Raw genomic sequence first — 26,581 nt, forward strand, 5'->3', positions numbered from 1 at the left:
GCGTGTGTTTGTTTGGTTTGTGTATGTGTGTGTGTGTGTATATATTATATATATATATATATATATATATATATATATATATATATATTACATACATACACACACACACACACACACACACACACACACACACACACACACACACATATATACATACACACACACACAAACCAATCCTGTGGAAATCCTATAGCCCGACGCCCGGGACAAGTAGTTTTGGGCGCCGGGCAGGTGAATTGTTTATAGATTTAGCCCTGTATCGGGCAGGGACAGACAGACTTCCCCCTTATTTTTCTTTAATGTCGGTGTGAGGTGCAGGAGTGGATATAAGTCTGTACCTCACACCGGCGCTCAGAGTGTATGGAGGGGGCGGCGGCCTCCAGCTGACCGCAGAGACCCCTTATCTCCCCTCCCGGAGGATGGACGGAGCTCAGAGACACAGCAGGGGGAGAGAGAGGACGTGCACAGCTCCATCCCCCGCACACAGCTCTACCCCTCCCCCTCCCCTGCTCTGTCTCCCCTGGACCTAATCCACCACGGGGCGGTTGCTTGTTTGCACGGGGAAAACACAGAGCGGGGGAGGGGAGGGGGAGGACGGAAATCTCACCTCACACCGGCCGGGACTACAGCTCTGATGTCCACTCATGGCGGCTCAGGTGAGGAGGCCGAGAATACAGGCGGCGGCAGGAAGGGTGGTTGTATATGTAGGGTGTGAGTGTATGTGTGTATGATGTCTATGTGTGATGTGTATGTAATGTATGATGTGTGTATAATGTCTAAGTGTGATGTGTATGTATGTGATGTATGATGTGGGGTGGGCAGCGGCAGGTGTATGTATGATGTGTGTATATGTATGGTGTGAGTGTATGTGTGTATGTAATGTATGATGGGGGGGGGGGGCAGTGGCTGGTGTATGTATGATGTGTATGAATGTTTTGTATAGGAGCAGACTGTCACGTCGGGCATTAGGGCAGTTGTGCCATCTAATTTTATTTATTTTTAGTGGCACCCGCACTAAATTACACCCCCAGAATCCCCCCTTCATACTCACCCGCCGACCAAGAGCCCCACGGATGCACACAAACACGCCCGAACCAAAACTACAACTCCCAGCATGTTGGACCATAACCTAAACTGTAGAACTATAAAGTGCAACATGCTGGGAGTTGTAGTTTTGGTTCGGGTCAGCTGCAGAGCTATAGGCTGCATCAGGGCATGCTGGGTGTTGTAGTTACTAACTGTAATTCCCAGTATTCCCTAACAGACTATGGCTCTGCAGTTGACACAAACCAAAACTACAACTCCCAGCATGTCCTACAATAACCTTAACTGTCCTACTATACAGTGCAACATGCTGCAACACCCACACAACCATAGGCTGTATCAGGGCATGCTGGGAGTTGTAGTTATCTACTAACTAAATGCAACTTCCAGCATTTTCTGACACAAAATGCACCATATAAACTGGAGAAGCAGAACCCCCCCCCCAGTAACACATAAGTCTCTATTGAGACTGAAAAATAGTGATTAAAATATTTTAAAAAGTGCGTATACATGTGAATAAGCCCCTTTCCTAATAAGTTTCCAATTTTCTTTAAATAAAAATAATGTACAAAAATAAACATAAGTGATATCGCTGCATGTGGAAATGTCCGGACTATTAAAATATGATGTTAATTAAACCGTACGGTGAACGGTGTAAATGTAAAGAATAGTCCAGAATTGCTCATTTTTGGTCACTTCATATTAGAAATTTTTTATAAGGTGATCAAAAAGTAACATCTAGACTTATCTGGGCTTGTCTGGGGTGTAAGAGGATCTACAGCTCTCCCCCCGCTAATATCCTGGCATAGTGCGATCACCTATTAAACCATTAGATCACCGCTGTCTAAGCTGTCAGCAGTGTCTAAAGGATCTTATATCCATCCCTGGTGGTCTAGTGGGGGGGATCAGACTATTTTGGTTGAAATTATTTTATCTACCAGGACAAGTGGATTTTCTTGAGGGACAAGTAGATTGTGTTCCGCTTTAGTCCCTTGGACAAGTAGTTTTTTTTTTAAATTTCCACACCCCTGATATATACATACACATACACATATATATATATACATATATACATATACGTATGTATGTGCGGGTATATATTAGGGATCGACCGATATGGTTTTTTTTTTAGGGCCGATACCGATACCAATAATCGGTGGAGGTTAGGGCCGATAGCCGATAACTTATACCGGAATATCGGTATAAATTATCGGCTATTTATCCCCCCGCGACACCGCTGCAGTGGCTTTTGCAGAGCCATAGGCCGCTGCCGCCACCCGCTTCTCTCCCCCTACCTGTCAGGGGGGTCCGGGCCATCCATCCTTCCTGTAGTGTCCGGTGGCATTCCGGGTGGAGGGTGAACCGGTCCGGGCTGTCCTTCTTCTCCGGGGGTCATCTTCTCCACTCCGGGCAGGCTCCGGCCTAGTACGCTGCATAGACGCCACTGCGCCGTGATGTCAGGTGCGCAGCGACGCACCTGACGTCACGGCGTAGCGGCGTCTATGCAGCATACTAGGCCGGAGCCTGCCCGGAGTGGAGAAGATGACCCCCGGAGAAGGACAGCCCGGACCGGTTCACCCTCCACCCGGAATGCCGCCGTACACTACCGGAAGGAAGGATGGATGGCCCGGACCACCCCCATTACGGGTAAGTTAAATTTTTTTTATTGACTCGGAGGGTGGGGGAGGGGCCCGACTGGTATACCGCCCAGCACTACGGTGGGGGGTGCGACGCAGTGCGGTGGGTCGGGGAGGCAGTGCTGGGGGCGGGGCATTATCGGCAAGGTAATTACCGATAATGCCCCAAATTGTGATTATCGGCCGATAATATCGGCCATACCGATAATCGGTCGATCCCTAGTATATATATCAGGGGTGTGGAAATTTTATTTAAAAAAAAAAAACTACTTGCCCAGGGGACTAAAATGGAGCAAAATCTACTTGTCCGTCATGACAATCCGTCACGCCCCCTCTTATAGACTTGCATTGAGGGGGTGGGATGTGATGTCATGAGGGGGCGGGGCTATGACGTCACAGGCTCCCGGCTCCAGCATTTGGAACAGTTTGTGCCAAACGCTGAGCAGCGGAGTACCCCTTTAAGTCTGATCACAGATTTTCTATTGGATTGAGATCTGGGCTCTGACTCGGCCATTCTAACACATTTTACATGTTTCCCCTTAAACCCCCCGCGTGTTGCTTTAGCAGTGTGTTTGGGGTCACTGTCCACCGTCCTAGCCACAAATCGTGCACAGAGTGCTACAGGTACAGTCTGAAGAATATCTCTGTATTTAGCACCACCCATCTTTCCCTCAACTCTGACCAGTTTCCCAGTCCCCACAGCATGATGCTGCCACCACCATGTTTCTCTGTGGGGAAGGCGTTCTTTGGGTGATGTGTTGGGTTTGCGCCAGACATAGCGTTTTCTTTGGACGAAAAGTAAAATTTTAGTCCCATCAGACCAGAAAACCTTCCTCTATACATTTTGGGAGTCTCCCACATGGCCTTTTTGCAAACTTTTAGTTTTTAGCTGAAAATAATGGCTTTCTTCCGGCCACTCTGTGGAGCGTACAGCTTATTGTCGTCCAATGTACAGACCCTCCAGTCTCTGCTGCGGACTCTGCAGCCCCTCCAGGGTTACCTTAGGTCTCTGTGCTGCCTCTCTGATTAATGCCCTCCTTGCCCGGTCTGTAGGTTTCGGTGGGCGCCCGTCTCTTGGCAGGTTTGCTGTTGTGCCATGTTCTTTCTATTTGGTTATGATAGATTTGATGGTGCTCCTGGGGATCATCAATGATTTGGACATTGGGGGAGATTTATCAAAACCTGTGCAGAGGAAGAGTGGTGCAGTTGCCCATAGCAACCAATCAGATTGCTTCTTTCATTTTCCACAGGCCTCTTTAGAGGCCTGTGGAAAATGAAAGAAGCGATCTGATTGGTTGCTATGGGCAACTGCGCCACTCTTCCTTTGCAAAGGTTTTGATAAATCTCCCCAATTGTCCCTTACTTGTTTGGAGAGTTCCTTGGTCTTCATGGCAGTGTTTGGTTACTGTACATTGCACACAGGTGGAAATCATTTCACTTACTATGGGACTTCTGAAGGTAACTGGATGCACCAGAGCTTTTTATGGGCTTCCTAACAAAGGAGGTGAATACATGGGCAGAAGTCAAATTTTTCATTTCTTAACAGTATTTTTATGTATTTTTCTCATTTTACTTAGTTAGACCATTGTGTTCTGATTCATCACATTAAATTCAGATTAACTAACCACTGAAGGGGTGTTCCAGGAAATAATAAATATATATATATATATATATATATATATATATATATATATATATATATATATATATATATATACATATACGTGTATATATACATATACATATATATATACATATACATATATATATACATATATATATATATACATATACATATACATATACATATATATATTTTTTTTTTTTCAACTGGCTCCAGAAAGTTAAACAGATTTGTAAATTTCTTCTATTAAAAAAATCTTAATCCTTCCAATATTTATCAGCTGCTGAAGTTGAGTTGTTCTTTTCCGTCTGACAACAGTGCTCTCTGCTGACACCTGTCTGTCTGTCTTGGGAACTGCACAGAGTAGGAGAGGTTTACTATGGGGATTTGCTTCTACTCTGGACAGTTCCCGAGACTGAAAAGAACAACTCAACTTCAGCAGCTCATAAGTACTGAAAGAATTAAGATTATTATTTTTTTTTTTTTTTAATAGAAGTAATTTAACTTTCTGGAGCCAGTTGAGATATATAAAAAATGTTTTTTTTTTCCTGGATAACCCCCTTTTAAGGCTGTAATGTACCAAAATAGGAAAAAAGTCAAGGGGTGTGAATACTTTTGCAAGGCATTGTGCGTTTCACGTCTACTGACGCTTCATCCGGCCTTAGGCCAGATGAAGCGTCGGTAGACGTGAAACGTACGTCGCCTAACCTTGCCGGCCAGATGAAGCGTCAGTAGATGTAAAACATAAGTCGCCTAACCTCGCCCCTGCAGACAGTGAACGGAGTAAAGATCAAGCAGGTGCGCTGCCGCTTTATTAGATTTGACTTCAGCTCTCGTAATCAGTGAGGGTCCCAGCGGTCAGACCCTGACCAATCAGCTCCTCCTCACCTATCCTGTGATTACAGAGGTTATGGCAAGATTATAGTTTATCCCTTAAAGATTTTAAAGGAAAATTATTTCTATTTCATAACGAATGATTTTCTCATCCTGCCTATATTTCCCATAAACCCTCTGGCTTTGCAGAAAGAGGGGGGTGAAGTCTGATCACTGCAGTTCACCTAATCACCTGGCTAGACTTCAGTGTCAAATATCCCAAACTGCTAAGTGGGTTTAGGTCAGGTTTTTGATGCATTTTCTTGTTCAGAGTGTGCATCAGTAGTTTGACCAATAATCACAACGGAGGTGTTTAAAGTGTTGCATTTTACAATGTGTTTTTTATTTTTAATTTTTATATATTTTTAAAAATATTTCTAAACGTTTTACTTCAACAAAATAGCTGTAATAATGACCATTTAGTTTGTGTGTTGAACAGCATAATTTTTGCAGTGATTCTGGTAAAATCAGTGGAAAAACTGCAAAAAAATTAGGTAAAAATTAAATGAGTGAACACAGCCTCAGGAGACCTGTATAATTACTACTATGTATCCTGATCCCATAGAGATAGCAGCAGCAGTATACAGATAGAGCTGGAAGGGGAGGTGTATAATTACACTATATATATGTATATGTGTGTGTATGTGTATATATATATATATATATATATATATATATATATATATATAATTATATAATATAATAATTCTATATCCTGATTTCATAGTCAGCAGGAGTATACAGATAGAGCTTGGAGAAGTGGCGTATAACTACTATATAGATTTATCCCATAGAGAGCAGCAGCAGTATACAGACAGAGCTGGAGGGATAACTACTATATATCCTGATCCCATAGAAATAACAGCAGCAGTAGTATACAGATAGAGCTGGGAAGAGAGGTTTATAACTACTAGATGTACTGATATTCACTCCTGTTTGTTACTGTATTGGAATAAATTCTCCTGCGTTCGAGCTGTTGCTGCGCTGGATATTTCCTCTTTTCTTTACTATATATCCTGATCTCGTATAGAGAGCAGCAGCAGTATATAGATGGAGCTGGGAGTGACCTGATAGGTGATGTCATCCTGTAGGACACAGGAAGTCAGCTGACCCAGGACTGACTACTTTCTCATTTATATTAAACACTGATTTTCCTCTGGATCTGGCTGCTGATCACATGATGAAACGCATGAATGCAGCTGTGCTGGAATGAATTAGATGATGCTGTAGGACTAGGGATGGTGAATGTGCTTGATATTGGGGAAATAGAAAACCCAGAGTTCTTCCTTACAGTTTGGTCGGACACCTTTTGGGGCTCCCTGGTCTCTAGTATAGTAGGTGATGACTTTACATTAATACTTTATAAATGGCGTTAAGTGAACGATTCATCGCACAATGGTTTTGTTTTTTTCCCAACCACTCAAAATAATTTACCAAAATTAATTGCCGCGGTGGGGTGCGTCTAGCTGCAGCCTCTGCATCGCAACGTGCTGTACATTTAGTCGCTCTGGCACGTCCTGCATCCCGCGGTGAAGCTATCGGGGTCACTTCCCGTTCTGCTCGCCCGCCCTGCTGGGATAACGTCCATCAAGTCACGGATTATGGCACATGTACTAATTGAGAGCACTTGTGAGCACGGAGCTGCTGACATAAGAGGAAGACGTTACGGACGTGTGACCCTCCTGACGTGTCTGCAATACCCTATAGCAGTGTTTTCCTACCAGGGTGCCTCCAGCTGTTGCAAAACTACAACTCCCAGCAAGCCTGGACAGCCGGAGGCTATACTTTCCCCATAATCTATTCTAGAGCGTCTTCTCTTGGGCTGTTCCTCTGTTATCCTGCCTGGAAATGAATACAGTGATCCCTCAACTTACAATGGCCTCAACATACAATAGTTTCAACATACAATGGTCTTTTCTGGACCATTGTAACTTGAAACCAGACTCAATATACAATGTACAGACAGTCCAGATCTGTGAAACGTGTCACAACTGGAGGAACTGACCAATCAGAATGGTAATTTTACTGGTAAATCACCTGTATTACTGAAGTGCATGCACTGACTGGTGTCTGGTAGCGCCCCCTACAGTACAGGGAGGAACTACAAGTTCTGTACTACTCCTTACCTGTGCCAGGGTTAGCTGCTCCTTTGGATACTAAGTAAGGGCGGCTCCATTTAGGACACTGTGTGTACTGTATAGGACCCCGAAGAAGCTCCTGTCCTCTACATAAACCATTGTTTCCCAACCAGGGTGCCTTCAGCTGTTGCAAAACTACAACTCCCAGCATTCCTGGACTGCCGTTGGCTGACCGGGCATGCTGGGAGTTGTAGTTTTGCAATAGCTGAAGGCACCCTGGCTGGGAAACACTGACATACAGTGATTACAGCTCCATCAGATCTTTATTACTTTTATATGTAAGGATTTGCTTTATCTATATTTATCTACTTATTTTTCTTTAATCCTCACTTTTTCCTATTTTTGGATGACATTTTGGGGCTTCAGTACCAATTACCAGGTTTCCATAGAGTAATGGTCTCAACATACAATGGTCTCAACATACAATGGTCTCAACATACAATGGTCGTCCTGGAACCAATTAATATTGTAACTTGAGGGACCACTGTACTTAAATCAATACCTGCCCGTTATTATTCCCCTTGTCACTAGGTTGTATCCTTACCCCGCAAGGCACTGTGAGCACTGATTGGACAGTGTCAGACGTGCCCAGGTGACAAGGGGGAGGGTGACACCAGTAGCTGATTGCAAGTTGTCCGACTGCTTGGGGCCCCCGCGATCTTCAGGACGGGACCCCGGCGCACTCAATGAGGAGCGCGTGTGGTCTACCGGTAAATGGCATGCGCTCTGTTCATTTCTATGGGAGCGCCAATGGGGCCCGAGAGCTGTACTTGGGTCTTTTCGGCGCTCCCATAGGAATGAATGGAGTGCATGCTGGCTGCAGCACGTGCTCCTCGCTGAGCGACAGGTCCCATCCAGTTAATTTTCACTGGAGATCTCCTTTAAGTTCTACGACTTTCAAGCATATTTGATCAAAAGCACAAGTACTTTCTATGAAACAAAAGGGTCAGGCCAGACATCTCATTTCACAAAAGTGATGTTGCAGCACCTGCTATATTCACTCGCTGTCTGCTCCACTGCCTTATGAGGAAGATGGTGATGTAAACTGAAGGGGGGGGGGGGAGGTCAGATGTGGTGACATCACTTGGGGTGGGGCTAAAACTCAGACACAAGATCCTGCCACGCCTTCTAAGACAGCAGAGGATGATGTGTCATCTCAGGACAGAAGGAGGAGTCAGGGAGCTGCTGAGACAACACAACACTGTTAATGAAAGGACTACAAAACTTCCTCTCAGAGGGGAAAGAGCACCACTCTGACAATGAGGGGACTACACAACTTCCTGTCCGGATAGAGGTAGGAGCCAGGCAGCTGCTGAGACAACACCTCACTGACAATGAGGACTCTACAACTTCCTGTCTGGAGAAAGGGAGGAGCTGCTGAGACAGCACCACACTGACATTGAGAAGACTACACAACTTCCTGTTGCGGGGCGAATCTAGCAAAAACATGCTGAAGCCAGTACAATCCGTCATAACACTGTTAGTAAGTTATTTATCTTGTGGTGATAGCCTTATTTAAATAAATAAATTATACCGGAATACTCCCTTAGGGTATGTTCAATTTTCTGCTGAAGATTTGCGTCAGCAGATTTAACTGCCTATTAAAGCGTACCTGTCATAGTGGGAAAAAAGTGATATGTTACTCAGGACCCAATCCTGATCATGTGCATATAATTTTTATGTGTCTCGGACCTATATATCCAGAGATATAAGCATTTATCTGCTGGTGAGTTACTTTTTCATTGTGCAGGCTGGAGGGGGCGTGTCAGTCGGTCTCCCTCACAGTGTGTGTATGTGCAGAGCATTGCACCATTGTCTGTAATACTCCAGGGCCAGCTCCACATAAGCAAAGGACAGGCATATTTAGTAGTTTACACAGTGGCAACATACCAGGTAAGGCCTCTCAATGTGCTCTGCAGGGGCTGAATTGGGAACTGACCTTGGTGCTTGTCTGAAGGCAGTGAGGGAGAGGGGGGGGGGGGGGCTGTCTGTGTGAGCGCGCTCCCTTGTTCACAGGCAGTGTGTGCCCACGCATACACTCAATAGAAATCTCCTATACTGGATACGGTATGCTTTACGGCCAGTATCCAGTATGCTGTAAAATCTAGATTAGTCTGTCTGGCTAAAAGACAAGCGACCCCTAGTGGTGGCTATTTTGAGCTTTAATTTCAGGTGAAAATGTAAATTTTTTTTTAACAGGTGTATATTGTGAAAAGTCATATTATAACGAGTCCTGCAATATATGAAAAGTTTTCAACAATGACAGTGCCTCTTTAAAGTCAATGGACAGCAAAATCTGCAGTAGCAAATCTGCAGCAAAAATATGCATGTGTGAACGTACCCTTAAAGTGAAATAAAATATCTTGCATTTAGTTGAGGCAGATAACATTGAGCTCGGCTCTGCTTTGGATGTGACTGGAGTATTAGACCTATAGTAACAAACAAAGCAGTGTTACTGCACTTGACCATCTTTGGTGGGGCCCGTTTCAGCATTCACTTTCCACAGTGTAACTTTTATTTTTTTACCCTTGTAAGAGAAATCTGAGTATATTAGGCTGGGTTCACACCACGTTTTTCAAATACGCTTACCGTATACGGTTTACCGCTAAAAAACGTATGGCAAAAACCGTATGCAACCGTATACAACCGTATGACTCCAAATTAAAACGTATACGGTTTTTCCCGTACGGTTCTATCAGTTTGCATCAGTTTTTGCCCACGGTTTTGCTATTTTGTTGGAATTAGTTTTCCAGCAATTTAATAAAGTTACTATTGTTCTATTGAAATTCCAATCTGCGCATGTGTCAACTCCAAAAACGGATTAGAAAAACCGTATACAACCGTATTCTGAAATTCTGTGTACGGTTCTCATAGACAACAATGTTAAAAGAACCGCATACGGTTCGCATACGGTTTCCAACCGGAGGCAAAAACGTGGTCGACAGCGTTTTTGAAAAATCGGTTGAAAAATCGGCGAAACCGTATCCGAGGCAAAACGGATGCAACCGTACACAACATTTGGAATACGGTTTACAATGCATTCTCTATGCATACGGTTTCGGATACAGTCGTATACTTTTTTTGCGGAAAACCGTATACGGTTACCATATTTGAAAAACGTGGTGTGAACCCAGCCTTAAACAGTTGCACCAGTTTTCGTAAGAAAGCCAAGGCAGATCCCACAGTGTATGAATCCACGCATTTCTTAGCTGCAGAGCTTTAGTGTTCTGGTTCTCGCCTTCTCCACGGCAGAGCGCGCGGTCACAGCTGTAGTGTACATTGTGTTACTCTTCTCAGAACTCGCACCTCGCAGTTATAATTTTACCTAATTGTTAGTAATTACCTGATGGGCTGTGTTGTTTACAGCTCCTTGTGCACCTGTCACCCACGGGGCGAACATTTATAGTGCCAGGTCTGTGTACATTACGTTCTCACAATATAATGCACGGATTAAAGGGGTATTCCAGGATTATTTTTTTATTTGACTATGCTACAGGGGCTGTAAAGTTAGTGTAGTTCATAATATAGTGTCAGTACCTGTGTGTGACGGTTTTCTCACAATTCTTCTGTGATTTTTCACCCCAATATTTATTTTTAACAGCATACAAAATGACTGTTGTCTCAGATTTTTCCCAGGTTGCAGTGCAGCCGAGACCTGACCCACTAGTCAGCTGATGACAGGGAGCCTGTCTGCTTCAATGGGTGGAGGGATGGCTTAGTGGGAGAGAGATCAGTCTGCAACTAATGCAACAGCTGTAGGCACCCTGATTGGAAAACACAGGTCTTTTGAATGGATTCAGCTCATTGTTTCATATGTTTCAATGGGTGGGGTGGCGGATGTGTGGGAGGGAGGAAAATGGAATTCTGGGATTTGTAGGCAAAAGAAAACTAAACAGGAAATACCAGTTCACAAAAAGCTAGCCACAGTGATATGGTAATCTCACAACATAGCCATTTAGCCCCAAGACAAGCGCAGATCCTTCCTAAGCATGTCCATTACTGTCTGCCAGGTACGTACTAAAATCTCCATATGGTGGATAACCCCTTTAAGATTTCTGATTAATGCAGTGAAGAGGTGAATGTAACTATTTTGGTGCTGTTAAAACCGTTTTGGATTTAATCTCACCACCCCTGGGAGTTTAGAGTACTTAAAGATTTGTTGCCCTCATCTGACCATACATTAGGACAGAGTTGCCCCAACCTGTGACCCTCCAGCTGTTATAAAACTACAACTTCCATCACGTTAGGAGTTGTAGTTTTGCAATGCTGAGAGCTGCAGGCTGGCTCTACATGTTTGTAGATTTGTTTTATATCACCACCTTAAGGGATTAGGGTACTTAGATTTGTTGCTGATGCCTACAGCTGACCATAGGTTAGGACAATATTACCTAATCTGTTGCTCTGCGGCGTTTGCAAAACTACAACTCTCATCATGCCATGTGGCAGCCTTTTGTTGCCTTTATCTGGCCATGCATTAATTAGGGCAGTGTTTCCCCAACCTGTGACCCTCCACCTGTTGTAAAACTACAATTTGTGTCACGTTGGGAGTTGTAGTTTTGCAATGCTTAGATCAGCGAGTTGGCAATTAACATTTTCTGAATAATTAGTTTTTGTTGTCTAGGCCAGTGGAGAGATTATTGTAACCAGTGCTGGCGGTCTAGGACAGTTGTGGGATTAATCTTGCCACCCCAGGGGGTTTAGGGTACTTAGAGATTTGTTGTTGTTGGCTTTATCTGGCCATATATTAGGGCAGTGTTTCCCCAACTTGTGACCCTCCACCTGTTGCAAAATTACAACTTTAGTCATGTTGAGAATTGTAGTTTTGCAATTCAGAGAGCAAAAGGTTGGCCCTACATGTTTGTAAAATTATCTCACCACCCCAGGGGATTAGGGTACTTAGATTTGTTGCTGATACCTACAGCTGACTATATGTAAGTGCAGTGTTTTCTTAATCTGTGGCTCTGATGGAAAAACTGCAACTCTCATTATGCCATGACAGCCTTTTGTTGTTGCCTTTATCTGGCCATACATTTGGGCATTGTTCCCTAACCTGTGGTCCTCCAGCAAAACTACAACTTCCGTCACGTTGCGAGTTGTAGTTTTGCAATGCAGAGAGCAGCAAGTTGGCAATCAGATTTCTGACTAATTAATTAGTCTTTGTGGTCCAGGCCAGTGGAGAGGTTAAAGGGGTATTCCAGGCAAAACCTTTATTTATTTATTTATTTATTTTTTTATATATCAACTGGCTCCGGAAAGTTAAACAGATTTGTAAATTACTTCTTTTAAAAAAATCTTAATCCTTCCAATAGTTATTAGCTTCTGAAGTTTTCTGTCTAACTGCTCAGTGATGTCACGTCACGGGAGCTGTGCATGATGGGAGAATATCCCTTGCATGATGGGAGAATATCCCCATAGGAGCTGGACAGCTCCCGGGTCGTGAGTCATCAGAAAGCAGTTAGACAGAAAACAGCAACTCAACTTCAGAAGCTAATAACTATTGGAAGGATTAAGATTTTTTAATAGAAGTAATTTACAAATCTGTTTAACTTTCCGGAGCCAGTTGATGTATAAAAAAAATTACCCCTTTAATGTAACCATTGCTGGTGGTCTAGGACAGTTTTGGGTTTAATCTCACCACCCCTGGGGGTTTAGGGTACTTAGAGATTTGTTGTTGTTGCCTTCATCTGGCCATACATTAGAGCAGTGTTTCCCCAACCTGTGACCCTCCACCTGTTGCAAAACTGCAACTTTTGTCACCTTGGGAGTTGTAGTTTTGCAATACAAAGAGCAGCAGGTTGGATTTAGATATTTTTTTTTTTTCACCACCCTAGGGGATTAGGGTACATAGATTTGTTGTTGATTCCAACAGTACATTAGGGCAGTGTTCCCTTATCTGTGCCTCTGCAGCTGTTGCTAAACTACAACTCTCACCATGCCATGGCAGCCTTCTCCAGCCGTTGCAAAACTACAACTCCCATTATGCCATGACAGCCTCCGGCTGTCATGGCATAATGGGAGTTGTAGTTTTCCAACGGCTGGAGAAGCATGAGTTTTAGGGCTCTCTGGCCCTGTACGTTGCAGATTTCTAGCACATGTCTATGGATTGTCTGGTATTGTAGCTTGGCTCCATTGAAGTGAATAGATGGGAGCCGCAATACCACACACGACCTGTGACCTGGTGCGGTGCTGTTTCTTAAGCTTGAATATTCTGAGTAGCATTGGTAAAGAAATCTCTATTCCTTCCATTGCCTATTGAACTGTTAACGCATTTTTCAGTGATGATTGAAGGCGGACTGTCTATGGCTGCGGTCCAGAATTGTTTGATACGGAAGGGGAAAGGGCAGGTGTTATCACAGCGGTGAAGTGCATTTGGCCGAATCCCAAAATAATAAGTTTCGCAGATTTTTTTTATTACAAGTGTTTTGCAAAATTCTGTCGGCTGTACAAAAAGAGCTGCGATGTCTCCTAGGCCACGATTTTGAGCATATATTTGCCTCTTTACGTCAGAGCGTCACTGCATGTTGTCTATGGGAAATCCGGGGGGGGGGGGCTTGGGGCATGGTTCTTGTGAACCAATTAGCTTAAAAAATCATTCCAGGTTTTATGTTTTGCACATATCATGCACACTCAAAATCACTAGTCCTACAGCGCTGTCTGTTTTATTCCAGCTCAGCTGCATCCATGTGTTTCATTATTGTAACTGGGTCATGCGATCGCCAGTCTGAACCACAGAAAATCAGTGTTTTATGTTTAAGAGGAAGTGGTCAGTCATGGGTCAGCTGACTTCCAGTCAACTGTTTAAAGAAATCATCACTTTTCAGATCCCTCCTGATAGCTCCCAGATCCCCCCACCCCAATTTAGTATACAGTTACTGCTGCTGTTATCCCTATAGGATAAGGATGTATAATAGTTATATAACCCCCCCCCCCCCCCCCCAGCTCTCTGTGTACTGCTGCTGCTTGCTCTATGGGATCAGGATAAAGTATTTATACACCTCTACTCCAGCTCTATCTGTATATTGCTGCTTTCTTTGTGATCAGGATATATAGTAGTTATACACCTCTTCTTTAGCTCTATCTGTATGCTGCTGCTGCTGCTGTCTTTTAGATGAAGATCTATAATAGTTATACACCTCTTCAGCTCCATCTGTATACTACTTCTGTCTTAATGGGATCAAGATAGATATAGATATATATATATAGTAGTTATACACCTCTCCTTCAGCTCTATCTGTATACTGCTGCTGCTATCTCTATGGGATCAGGATATATAGTACTTTTACACTTCTTTCAGCATTCGGCTGTCTGGGCCGACACTGACTATGATCAGGAGAAGATCCTTTCCTCATGTTGTAATATTCAGCCGGTACTTGCAAAAGTTATGAAATCAAGCGCCTGGGTGCGTCACGGTAATAACTCTTACGGTTTCCTTTAGGGGATTTCTCACCGTCTGAAAGAACATTATCTCCTCTCTCTGATCTGTGAAACAGAACACAAAGAAATTCCCTATGCGTAAAATCAGCCGTAACATTAACACCTCGAATGGGTGAAGTGAATAATGGGGATTATCTAATGACTATGGCAGCTGGTATTAGGGATGTACAGTGGTCCCTCAAGTTACAATACTAATTGGTTCCAGGATGGCCATTGTATGTTGAAACCATTGTATGTTGAGACAATAACTCTATGGAAATCTGGTAATTGGTTCTGAGGCCACCAAAATGTCATCCAAAAAATAGGAAAAAGTGAGGATTAAAGAATAATAAGTAGATAACTAATATAGATAAAGCAAATCCTTACATATAAAAGTAATAAAGATCTGCTGGAGCTGTAATCACTGTCTATGGAGAGGACAGGAGCTTCTTCAGGGTCCTGTACAGTACACAGTGTCCTAAAAAAGTAAAATGGAGCCGCCCTCACCTGGTGTCCAAAGGAGCAGCTAATCCTGGTACAGGTAAAGTGTACAGAACATGTAATACCTCCCTGTACTGTAGGGGGCGCTACCAGACACCAGTCAGTGCATACACTTCAGTAATACAGGTAAAGAGTACAGAACATGTAATACCTCCCTGTACTGTAGGGGGCGCTACCAGACACCAGTTAGTGCATACACTTCAGTAATACAGGTAAAGAGTACAGAACATGTAATACCTCCCTGTACTGTAGGGGGCGCTACTAGACACCAGTCAGTGCATACACTTCAGTAAGACAGGTAAAGAGTAGTACAGAACATGTAATACCTCCCTTTACTGAAGGGGGCGCTACTAGACACCAGTCAGTGCATACACTTCAGTAAGACAGGTAAAGAGTAGTACAGAACATGTAATACCTCCCTTTACTGAAGGGGGCACTACTAGACACCAGTCAGTGCATACACTTCAGTAATATAGGGGTTTTACAAGTCTCTGGTCAGATCTTCCGTCCATTAACACATTTTGCAGATCTGGCATATAGCATTGTATGGTGAGGATGGATTCAAGGTAAAATTGTCTAGAAAAGACTGAATATGACCAGTCAGTTCTAAAGTTGTTGGATCCCAGAAAATTTATTTTTATTTTTTTCAAAGTGTAAGGATCTGAGCGATTTGTTAGGCGCCAGGGTCAGAGCTTCTCCAGAACGTCCAGTCCTGTAGGGTGTCCCTGGTGTGTAGTGGTTAGAACGTACTAAAAGTCTTCAATGAAGAACAATTGGGGATAAGGAAAGCCAAGGATCATTGATGTGCGTTGAGTCCAGTCCCACAGAGCTGCTGTAGAGCAAACTGCTGAAAAATCCTCTGCTGTCTATGATGGAAAGGAGTCCGATCACACAGGACATTGCAGCTACAATTGGTGCCATAGCATCAGAACTGGAGTACGGAACAATAGAAAGTGTCTTGTCTGGTGGATCACAGTTGCCATCATGTGGACGGTTTGGCTCCAATGTTATGCTGGACCCGGTGTCCTAGTGGTCCTTGCTGTGACACGTACCACCTACCTAAAACATCAGGAAGGCTACGTTCACACCACGTTTTAGCAATACAGTTCCCGTATTATACATTTTCAATGTGAAAACCGTACGGAACCGTATTGAAAACTGTATGCATTGACTCTCCATTGAAAACCGTATGTCAAACCATGCATCCGGTTGTGTCCGTTTTGCGTCTTGTACGGTTTTGCCCGTTTTACTCCCGTACCCAAAATCGTAGCCTACCGTGGTTTTTCCTCCTGTAAACCGTTTACGTATTTTTTTTTTTTTTTTAAACACGGGAGTCAATGGGAACCTTATGTGCGTACGGTTCCATCCAGTTTTCAACATACGGTTTTTGACACCGAAAGTTTTTTCAATCAAACACGTTAAATGGGCACTGTCACCAACTTTATTTTTTGATATGTTGTAGTACTTATGTACTACAACATATCTCTAATATACTTTTATTTATTTTTTCATTAAAAAGGTTTAATTTACATTTAAAAACCGACCACTGAAAAAGGACTGATTTTGGCCTGGCAATCAGTCCTTTTTCAGTTTGACAGGCAGGGAGCGAGTGCAGCCTATCAGACAGGGGGGAGCGAGCGCATTGGCTCCCCGGCCACTGGCTGGGAGGCCACTCCTCCTGCACATCGCCGCCTCGTTGCCGCCGCTGTCCCTGCACGCCCGCTGCCGGACTCTGCAGTAACTGCAAGTGTAATGAGGGAGTGGGGTATGAGGGGCGGGGGGGGGGGGGGGGAGCAGGGAATGGGCTAGTGCCGTAGCGGGGGGGGGGGGGGAACTGGCTAACCGTATACCCGTATACAGGTTAAACATTTGTGCACACGTTTTGATACAGTTTAGTTGGTTTATGAGGAATCAGTTTTTTTTTAAATCAAAAAACTGATACGGGAACTGTTTTGCAAAAACGTTGTGTGAACCCAGCCGAAGGAGAAACATGACAAAATGATGAAGAATGTGACAAAGAGGTAAAGCTGGGGAGTCGGCTTCCAGATCTGGTTTTCCAAATCTTTATTCCCATGGAGGATCTGATCGTACTGGAAAAACAAGTCTGGTCTATGAGGCTGCACCTCACTCCTGATAATGTCTTCGTGCAGATATCACAGGACACTTCAGACGTCTTGTGGGATCTGAGATCAGTCGGTCACGACACGAGGAGGATCTATGGAATATTAGGCAGGTGGTAACGTTATGGCTGATCGGTATATGTAAATCAGTGATCTCAAACTGTGGCCCTCCAGATGTTGCGAAACTTCAACTCCCAGCATGCCCGGACAGCAAACGGCTGTCCGGGCATGCTGGGAGTTGAAGTTTCGCAACATCTGGAGGGCCACAGTTTGAGACCTCTGATGTATATCCATCTATCTGTTTATATAAGACTGCAGGTCGACCTACTAAGTATATTGAAGGGTTTCCAAAGTTTCCTTATATCCATTGTATGACTGTCCCATAATTTTGTATGGCCCTGTCTGGGTTCCTTTTTAATATCTGATTACATAAGGGAATTGTTCTTTAGCTAAAAAAAAAATGTCTCTATGTATTTTGATTTAATAAAATGTATTTTTATTTTATTTATTTCATTATTTTTTTTTTCATTTTATTTATTTCATTTTATGTATTTAATTTCATGTTATTCATTTTATTTATTTTAATTAAATTTATTTTAAATTATTTCCTTCTATTTATTTCAATTTATTTCCTTTTTTATTTCAATGTATTTCATTTTAATTTATTTCATTTTATTTGAAGTTATTTCATTTTATTTCCTTTTATTTCCTTTTATTTCAATGTATTTCATTTTATTTATTTCATTTTATTTCAATGTATTTCATTTTAATTAATTTCATTTTATTGATTTAAATTTCATTTTTATTTGAAGTTATTTAATTTTATTTATTTCCTTTTATTTTTTATTTTATTTCAATTTATTTCATTTGATTTCTTTCATTTTATTAATTTTATTTCATCTATTCATTTTTTTGTTTTTCAGCATCCCAGAGCTGAAGGGAAAGGTTCTGATCTGCTGGGCGCTGCCACTTCAGGCGCTCCTATGAACGTCCGTGCCATGGGTATGAACTATTACCGTCGCCTTTGAGAACAAAGAAGAAAAAGAAAAGATAACAAAGCGCACTGACCGAAAATATTAAATCGGGAGGTCATGGCTTACTTCACGCCCTGGAAACTGTCTTCTCAGAAGCTCGGCTTCTTCCTGGTGACTTTTGGTTTCATATGGGGCATGATGTTACTTCACTTCACCATCCAGCAGAGAACGCCGCACGAGAGCAGCACCGTGCTCCGCGAGCAGATTCTGGATCTCAGCAAACGATACATCAAAGCTCTGGCGGAGGAAAATAGGAACGTGGTAGACGGCCCATATGTCGGCACCATGACAGCATATGGTAAGGACAAAAAATAAAATTGCGCACTCTGCTTTGTGCTTCCGAGAGAATAGATGACATGACTTTAATTTAGGCTCCGCTTCTTCATCGTGTGTGTGTTTTATTTATTTACTATACTTTTTCCTTTATTTTTTCCTAGTAGATTTTGCTGCTGTGCTTTTATTTTCACAGTTTAGAACGTGTTTACTTTTGGCCCATTCACCCTACACGTTTTCCGAGCACAATTCTGCTTCATAGTTCTGCTGCGGAAAATATGGTTCAGCAGTAGTTATATTCTTGTATATAGGAGCAGTATTATAGTAGTTATATTCTTGTATATAGGAGCAGTATTATAGTTGATATATTCTTGTACTTAGGAGCAGTATTATAGTAGTTGGTATATTCTTGTATATAGGAGCAGTATTATAGTAGTTATATTCTTGTATATAGGAGCAGTATTATAGTAGTTATATTCTTGTATATAGGAACAGTATTATAGTAGTTATATTCTTGAATATAGGAGCAGTATTATAGTAGTTATATTCTTGTATATAGGAACAGTATTATAGTAGATATATTCTTGTATATAGGAGCAGTATTATAGTAGATATATTCTTGTACTTAGGAGCAGTATTATAGTAGTTATATTCTTGTATATAGGAGCAGTATTATAGTAGTTATATTCTTGTATATAGGAGCAGTATTATAGTAGTTATATTCTTGTATATAGGAACAGTATTATAGTAGTTATATTCTTGTATATAGGATGCAGTATTATAGTAGATATACTCTTGTACATAGGAGCAGTATTATAGTAGTTATATTCTTGTATATAGGAGCAGTATTATAGTAGTTATATTCTTGTATATAGGAGCAGTATTATAGTAGATATATTCTTGTACTTAGGAGCAGTATTATAGTAGTTATATTCTTGTATATAGGAGCAGTATTATAGTAGTTATATTCTTGTATATAGGAGCAGTATTATAGTAGTTATATTCTTGTATATAGGAACAGTATTATAGTAGTTATATTCTTGAATATAGGAGCAGTATTATAGTAGTTATATTCTTGTATATAGGAACAGTATTATAGTAGATATATTCTTGTATATAGGAGCAGTATTATAGTAGATATATTCTTGTACTTAGGAGCAGTATTATAGTAGTTATATTCTTGTATATAGGAGCAGTATTATAGTAGTTATATTCTTGTATATAGGAGCAGTATTATAGTAGTTATATTCTTGTATATAGGAACAGTATTATAGTAGTTATATTCTTGTATATAGGATGCAGTATTATAGTAGATATACTCTTGTACATAGGAGCAGTATTATAGTAGTTATATTCTTGTATATAGGAGCAGTATTATAGTAGTTATATTCTTGTATACAGGAGCAGTATTATAGTAGTTATATTCTTGTATATAGGGGCAGTATTAGAGTAGTTATATTCTTGTATATAGGAGCAGTATTATAGCAGTTATATTCTTGTATATAGGAGCAGTATTATAGTAGTTAAATTCTTGAATATAGGAGCAGTATTATAGTAGTTATATTCTTATATATAGGAGTAGTATTATAGTAGTTATATTCTTGTATATAGGAGCAGTATTATAGTAGTTATATTCTTGTATATAGGAACAGTATTATAGTGGTTATATTCTTGTATATAGGAGCAGTATTATAGTAGTTATATTCTTGTATATAGGAGCAGTATTATAGTAGTTATATTCTTGTATATAGGAACAGTATTATAGTAGTTATATTCTTGAATATAGGAGCAGTATTATAGTAGTTATATTCTTGTATATAGGAGGCATTATTATAGTAGATATATTCTTGTATATAGGAGGCAGTATTATAGTAGATATATTCTTGTATATAGGAGGCAGTATTATAGTAGTTATATTCTTGTATATAGGAGGCAGTATTGTAGTAGTTATATTCTTGTGTATATAGGGAGCAGTATTGTAGTAGTTATATTCTTGTGTATATAGGGAGCAGTATTGTAGTAGTTATATTCTTGTATATAGGAGCAGTATTATAGTGGTTATATTCTTGTATATAGGAGCAGTATTATAGTAGTTATATTCTTGTATATAGGAGACAGTATTATAGTAGTTATATTCTTGTATATAGGAGCAGTATTATAGTGGTTATATTCTTGTATATAGGAGGCAGTATTGTAGTAGGTATATTCTTGTATATGGAAGACAGTATTATAGCAGTTATATTTTTTCCAATGGGGTAAAATACAATTTCCCCTCGGTGCTCCCATTGTTTTTAGCATTACAGTTGATATTCGGTGAATAGTCTGTCCTTATCCCTGGATTCCCTTTAGGACACATCTCTGCCCTTTGATCGCAGTGTTTAGTCGCTGCGTATCCTAGACACAGGTTTTATTAGACTTCGGTCACTGCTGGATTCCTCCTCACCTTGGTCGGCTGCCCAGCGGTTTGTCTCCTTCCCCTTCTTATTAAATCTTTTTTTCTGTAGTGCTGTTGGGAGCAGCGGGAGATGTTTTTGCCAAGTCTTTTTTTTTTTGTCTTGAATCCCTTCCAGGCCAGAAACTCTGGGATTAAGCTTGTACAACCAGTTTCCACAACAAATTCCCTACTCTACTACTTCACTATTTAAAAAAAAGTAATAATAAAATAAAATAACTAGTTTTTAACAAAATATATATATAATTTTATTTTTTAACCTCCTCTAGCCGATTTTTGCCAAGGGCCCTGAAGAAGGGTTTATTTAACAGAAACACTCTTTAGACATATATATATTTTTTTTTTATCAAACTGTTATCTAGGGCAGTCATAATGCAACCTGCAGCATCAGATGTGTTGCAAAACAACAAATTGAAGCATCACTTGATGGCCAAATGCTGGGAGTTTGCGTTTTTTAATAGATGTGCATGCTGGAAAACACACTAGAGAAGCGGGAAAGAATGCATTTGCTAGGGCAGTGGTTCCCAACCTGGGTGCCTCCAGCTGTTGCAAAATTACAACTCGGGCATGCTGGGAGTAGTATTTTTGCAACAGCTGGAGGCACCCTGGTTGGGAACCACTGCCCTAGGGATTGGAACCGGTGACCCTTCACAGGTTGGAACAGTGGGTGGGTTAAAGGGGACCTTTCATCAAAAAAACTTTTGATATATTATAGATTAATGTATGCAGAATAACTTTCCAATAGCATGTTATTAAAAATTATGCTTCTTTCTATTTAATTTTCCACTTTGAAGAATGACCACTAGAGGTCTCCCTACCAGTCCTTTTTTTTTTTTTTTTTTTATAGATTTCAGACTCATGCTGGAGTCCTAAATCTCAGACTGCAGCCGGGACACAGACAAACTCCCTGACAGGGAGCAGTGCTGAGTTTGTCTGTGTCCCTGCTGCAGTCTGATGAAAGGTTCCCTTTTTTAAAGACATAGTTTTCGTGTGAAAGTGGGAGGTGGACATTTTATGAGACTATTTTCAATGGGAGGACCAGAGGTCTCAAACTTCGCGTTGAATTTTGTAAAGATTCACGTCTATACCAGAAACGGATAAACAAAAACAAGATCAAATTGGCTCAATGTTGCATACGTTTTCGTTTATGGTATATTTTTGCGTCCGTCTGCATACGGTTTAAAAAAACGAAACAAAAAAAGGTACTTCTCATGTATGTTTCTATAGGGAAAATAAAGACATACCACGACATACGTATTTTTTTTTTTTTTTTTATGGTACAGAAAAGTAGCGCATACAGAATTTTTCACTCCCTGAAAAAAATCGGTTGCAAATATACAGCAGAGAAAGTAATGGTCCGCAATGACATACTTTTGGCAACTGGAAGTCTATGGGTATAACACAGGATATGTTTACCGCTTAAACGTATCTCGCGACGTAATGCTGTGGTATAGAAGTAAACAAGACCGGAGTCTGCTTTCTCTCTGCATTCTCCTTGTTGGTTACTTCAGATATCAATTGCTCTTAAGTGTAGGAAAGCAATGACCTATTTTTCGGCACCTTGGACCACTCTTTACGGCATTGAAGATGGACTGGTTGCTATGCGAACGTTGCATTTATATGGTGTTGCTAAGCAGCACTACCCTAGCAACTATTTTTATCTTTAAAGGGGGTACTCCATTGGCCAATGTTCGAAACATTTAGTACTGCACACTGTGCACGCTGCGAAGGTAGGCCATGCCCCTTCGTGCCTTCAGGCCACGCCCCCTCAATGCAAGTCTATGGGAGGGGGCATGGCCGAACCCCTGCAGCGCGTACACTTTTTAAACAGAGGACCTAGGGGAAGATATATCAAAACCTGTCCAGAGGAAAAGCTGCTGAGTTGCCCATAGCAACCAATCAGATTGCTGCTTTCACTTTTTAGAGGCCGTTTCAATAATGAAAGAAGCGATCTGATTGGTTGCTATGGGCAACCTAGCAACTTTTCCTCTGGACAGGTTTCGATAAATTTCCCCCATAGACCATCTTAATGGGACCCAGGATTAGTATTGCAGTAGACATTACCTAACACAACAGCCATTTATATGGGGTTGCCAGGCAGCACTGCCATAGCAACCAGTCTGTCATTAAGCAGAGGGCATGGACAGTCGGAAAGGGACTGTCAAATTAGTCTTTCCCAGGTTTGGTATCACAACCAATGGTACAATGATTAAGGCATTCAGGACCGACTGGTTGCTAAGGAAACATTGCATAAAACAGCCATTTATGTCACTTTACTAGGCCGACTTCCCTAGCAACTAGTCTCCAAGGGACTGTCATGTGGTTAAGTATCGCCATAGATGGCAATCAGTACTTCTTGACTGCAAAACCAAACCTGGGACAGCTCAACTTGATAATCCCTTAAAGGGGTACTCCACTGGAAAATTTTTTTTTTTTTTTTAAATCTACTGGTGCCAGAAAGTTAAACAGATTTGTAAATTACAAACAAACAGAAAAAAATGTACATGGAAAGCCCTCGCCTCCTCCGTGTAATCAGTCCTCCTTCACTGTCTCCAGAATAGAAATATCCAAGGTAGTCACAGCACTGGTATAAGCATCCATATATTAGAATCCATTCAAATCCACAAAGATATAAAAGGTGCAGTCCGACATGTTAGAGGTAAAAACCTCCACCTCTGATGCATTTCCGCCCTACTGGGCCTTCATCATAGGTTAATCATGATTAAGGCCCGGTAGGGTGGAAACGCATCAGAGGTGGAGGTTTTTGCATAACACAACAGCAATTTATGTGGGGTTGCCAGGCAGCCCTTCCCTAGCAACCAGCCTGTCTTTGAGACTGTCTTCTGCTTAAAGGGGTACTCCAGTGAAAAACATTTTTTATTTTTTTTTAATTTTTTTTATCAAATGGTGCCAGAAAGTTAAACAGATTTGTAAATTACTTCTGTTAAAAAATCTTACTCCTTCCTGTATTTATTTGCTGCTGAATACTACAGTGGAAATTATTTTCCGTTTAAAACACAGAGCTCTCTGCTGACATCACGAGCACAGTGCTCTCTGCTGACATCTCTGTCCATTTTAGGAACTGTCCAGAGTAGGAGAAAATCTCCATAGTAAACATATGCTGCTCTGGACAGTTCCTAATATGGACAGAGGTGTCAGCAGAGAGCACGGTGCTCATGATGTCAGCAGAGAGCTCTGTGTTTCAAAAAGAGAATTTCCGCTGTAGTATTCAGCAGCTAATAAGTACTGGAAGGATTAAGATTTTTTAATAGAAGTAATTTACAAATCTGTTTAACTTTCTGGCATCAGTTAATAAAAAAAAAAAAAGTTTTCCACCAGGGTACCCCTTTAACCCCTTAAGGACGCAGGACGTAAAGGTACGTCCTGGTGAGGTGGTACTTAACGCACCAGGACGTACATTTACGTCCTGTGCATAACCGCGGGCATCGGAGCGACCGTGTCATGCGCGGCTGATCCCGGCTGCTGATCACAGCCAGGGACCCGCCGGCAATGGCCGACGCCCGCGATCTCGCGGGCGTCCGCCATTAACCCCTCAGGTGCTGGGATCAATACAGATCCCGGCATCTGCGGCAGTTCGCGATTTAAATGAACGATCGGATCGCCCGCAGCGCTGCTGCGGGGATCCGATCATTCATAACGCCGGACGGAGGTCCCCTCTCCTTCCTCCGTGCGGCTCCCGGCGTCTCCTGCTCTGGTCTGTTATCGAGCAGACCAGAGCAGGAGATGACCGATAATACTGATCTGTTCTATGTCCTATACATAGAACAGATCAGTATTAGCAATCATGGTATTGCTATGAATAGTCCCCTATGGGGACTATTCAAGTGTAAAAAAAAATGTAAAAAAATGTAAAAGTAAAGGTAAAAAAAAAGTGAAAAATCCCCTCCGCCCAATAAAAAAGTAAAACGTCTGTTTTTTCCTATTTTACCACCAAAAAGCGTAAAAAGCATTTTTTATAGACCTATTTGGTATCGCCGCGTGCGTAAATGTCCGAACTATTAAAATAAAATGTTAATGATCCCGTACGGTGAACGGCGTGAACGAAAAAAAAATAAAAAATTCCAAAATTCCTACTTTTTTCATACATTTTATTTAAAAAAAAATTATAAAAAAATGTATTAAAAGTTTTTTATATGCAAATGTGGTATCAAAAAAAAGTACAGATCATGGCGCAAAAAATGAGCCCCCATACCGCCACTTATACGGAAAAATAAAAAAGTTAGAGGTCATCAAAATAAAGGGATTATAAACGTACTAATTTGGTTAAAAAGTTTGTGATTTTTTTTAAGCGCAACAATAATATAAAAGTATGTAATAATGGGTATCATTTTAATCTTATTGACCCTCAGAAATTGTACGGCGTGAAAACAAAACCTTCCAAAAGTTTTAATTTCCCCTCAAAAATAGTGTTTTTTGGTTGCGCCATACATTTTATGATATAATGAGTGATGTCATTACAAAGGACAACTGGTCGCGCAAAAAACAAGCCATCATACTAGTCTGTGGATGAAAATATAAAAGAGTTATGATTTTTAGAAGGCGGAGGAGGAAAAAATGAAAACGTAAAAATTAAATTGTCTGAGTCCTTAAGGCCAAAATGGGCTGAGTCCTTAAGGGGTTAAGGGGTTAAAGGGACTGTCTAGTGGAGCTGTTTGAATTTTTACCAAAACATGCGTGAGACATTGATCCTCCCGTAAACCGTACTGATGTCTGCACTACCACATAGTGCAGCGTTTCCCAACCAGGGTGCCTTCAGCTCAGGGCTCAAGTCCTGCAGGAACGCATGGGAACAGAGTTCCTGCACTTATTCAAGAGAAGAAACATTGTTTACATTAGCAGGAGTCCTGCAGGACCAGCCCTTGAGTGAAAATCTTGGGTGAGTTCCCACACTTATTTTTTTTTTTTTTTTGACCCCGCTCCAGCTATTGCAAAACTACAACTCCCAGCATGCCCGGACAGCCGTCGGCTGTCCGGGCATCCTGGGAATTGTAGTTTTGCAACAGCTGGAGGCACCCTGGTTGGAAAACATTAAATGCAGTAGGTAATAAACTCTGGTGACGTCACCAGCTTTACTTTGCAGCATTTTAAAAATGAAAATAATTATATTTGACAAACTGTCGGTCCTGAGACTTGGTGTCCCCGTGTGATCGCAGTGTAAGGACCACACATAATCTCCTCTTACAAAAGATGTAAAGACTCCTAATCTGCTGCCACGTCCAGATCACGGGACGGCAGAAATCTATCCCAGAACCGGCCCAATAGTAAAAAGAGGAGTTCATGGGGTCGGGACAAGTATACCCGGGGAGTGTGGGAAAACAATCTGTGGGGACCAGGGGTGCCAGGAAAGCCTCTGGCATTACAGAGGGACGGAGAAGGATTTAGTTATATCTTCCTAAAGGACTCACTGTATGCTAAATCTGTTTGAATCTGGTCATGAGGTGTAGACCTTCC

At 41.5% G+C, this 26,581-nt stretch overlaps 1 protein-coding gene across 1 annotated transcript in view; it reads left to right on the plus strand.

The window, feature by feature from the left end:
• Positions 1–26,581, plus strand: part of MGAT5 (alpha-1,6-mannosylglycoprotein 6-beta-N-acetylglucosaminyltransferase) — a 138,604-nt gene that overhangs the window by 23,235 nt on the left and 88,788 nt on the right. The window contains exon 2 of the mRNA XM_056536619.1: positions 18,274–18,682. Coding sequence (XP_056392594.1) covers positions 18,442–18,682 — 241 coding nt within the window. The 5' untranslated portion in view covers positions 18,274–18,441. The remainder of the gene's footprint in view (positions 1–18,273; positions 18,683–26,581) is intronic.

This window comes from Hyla sarda, chromosome 8, assembly GCF_029499605.1.
Source record: "Hyla sarda isolate aHylSar1 chromosome 8, aHylSar1.hap1, whole genome shotgun sequence".
NCBI lineage: Eukaryota > Metazoa > Chordata > Amphibia > Anura > Hylidae > Hyla > Hyla sarda.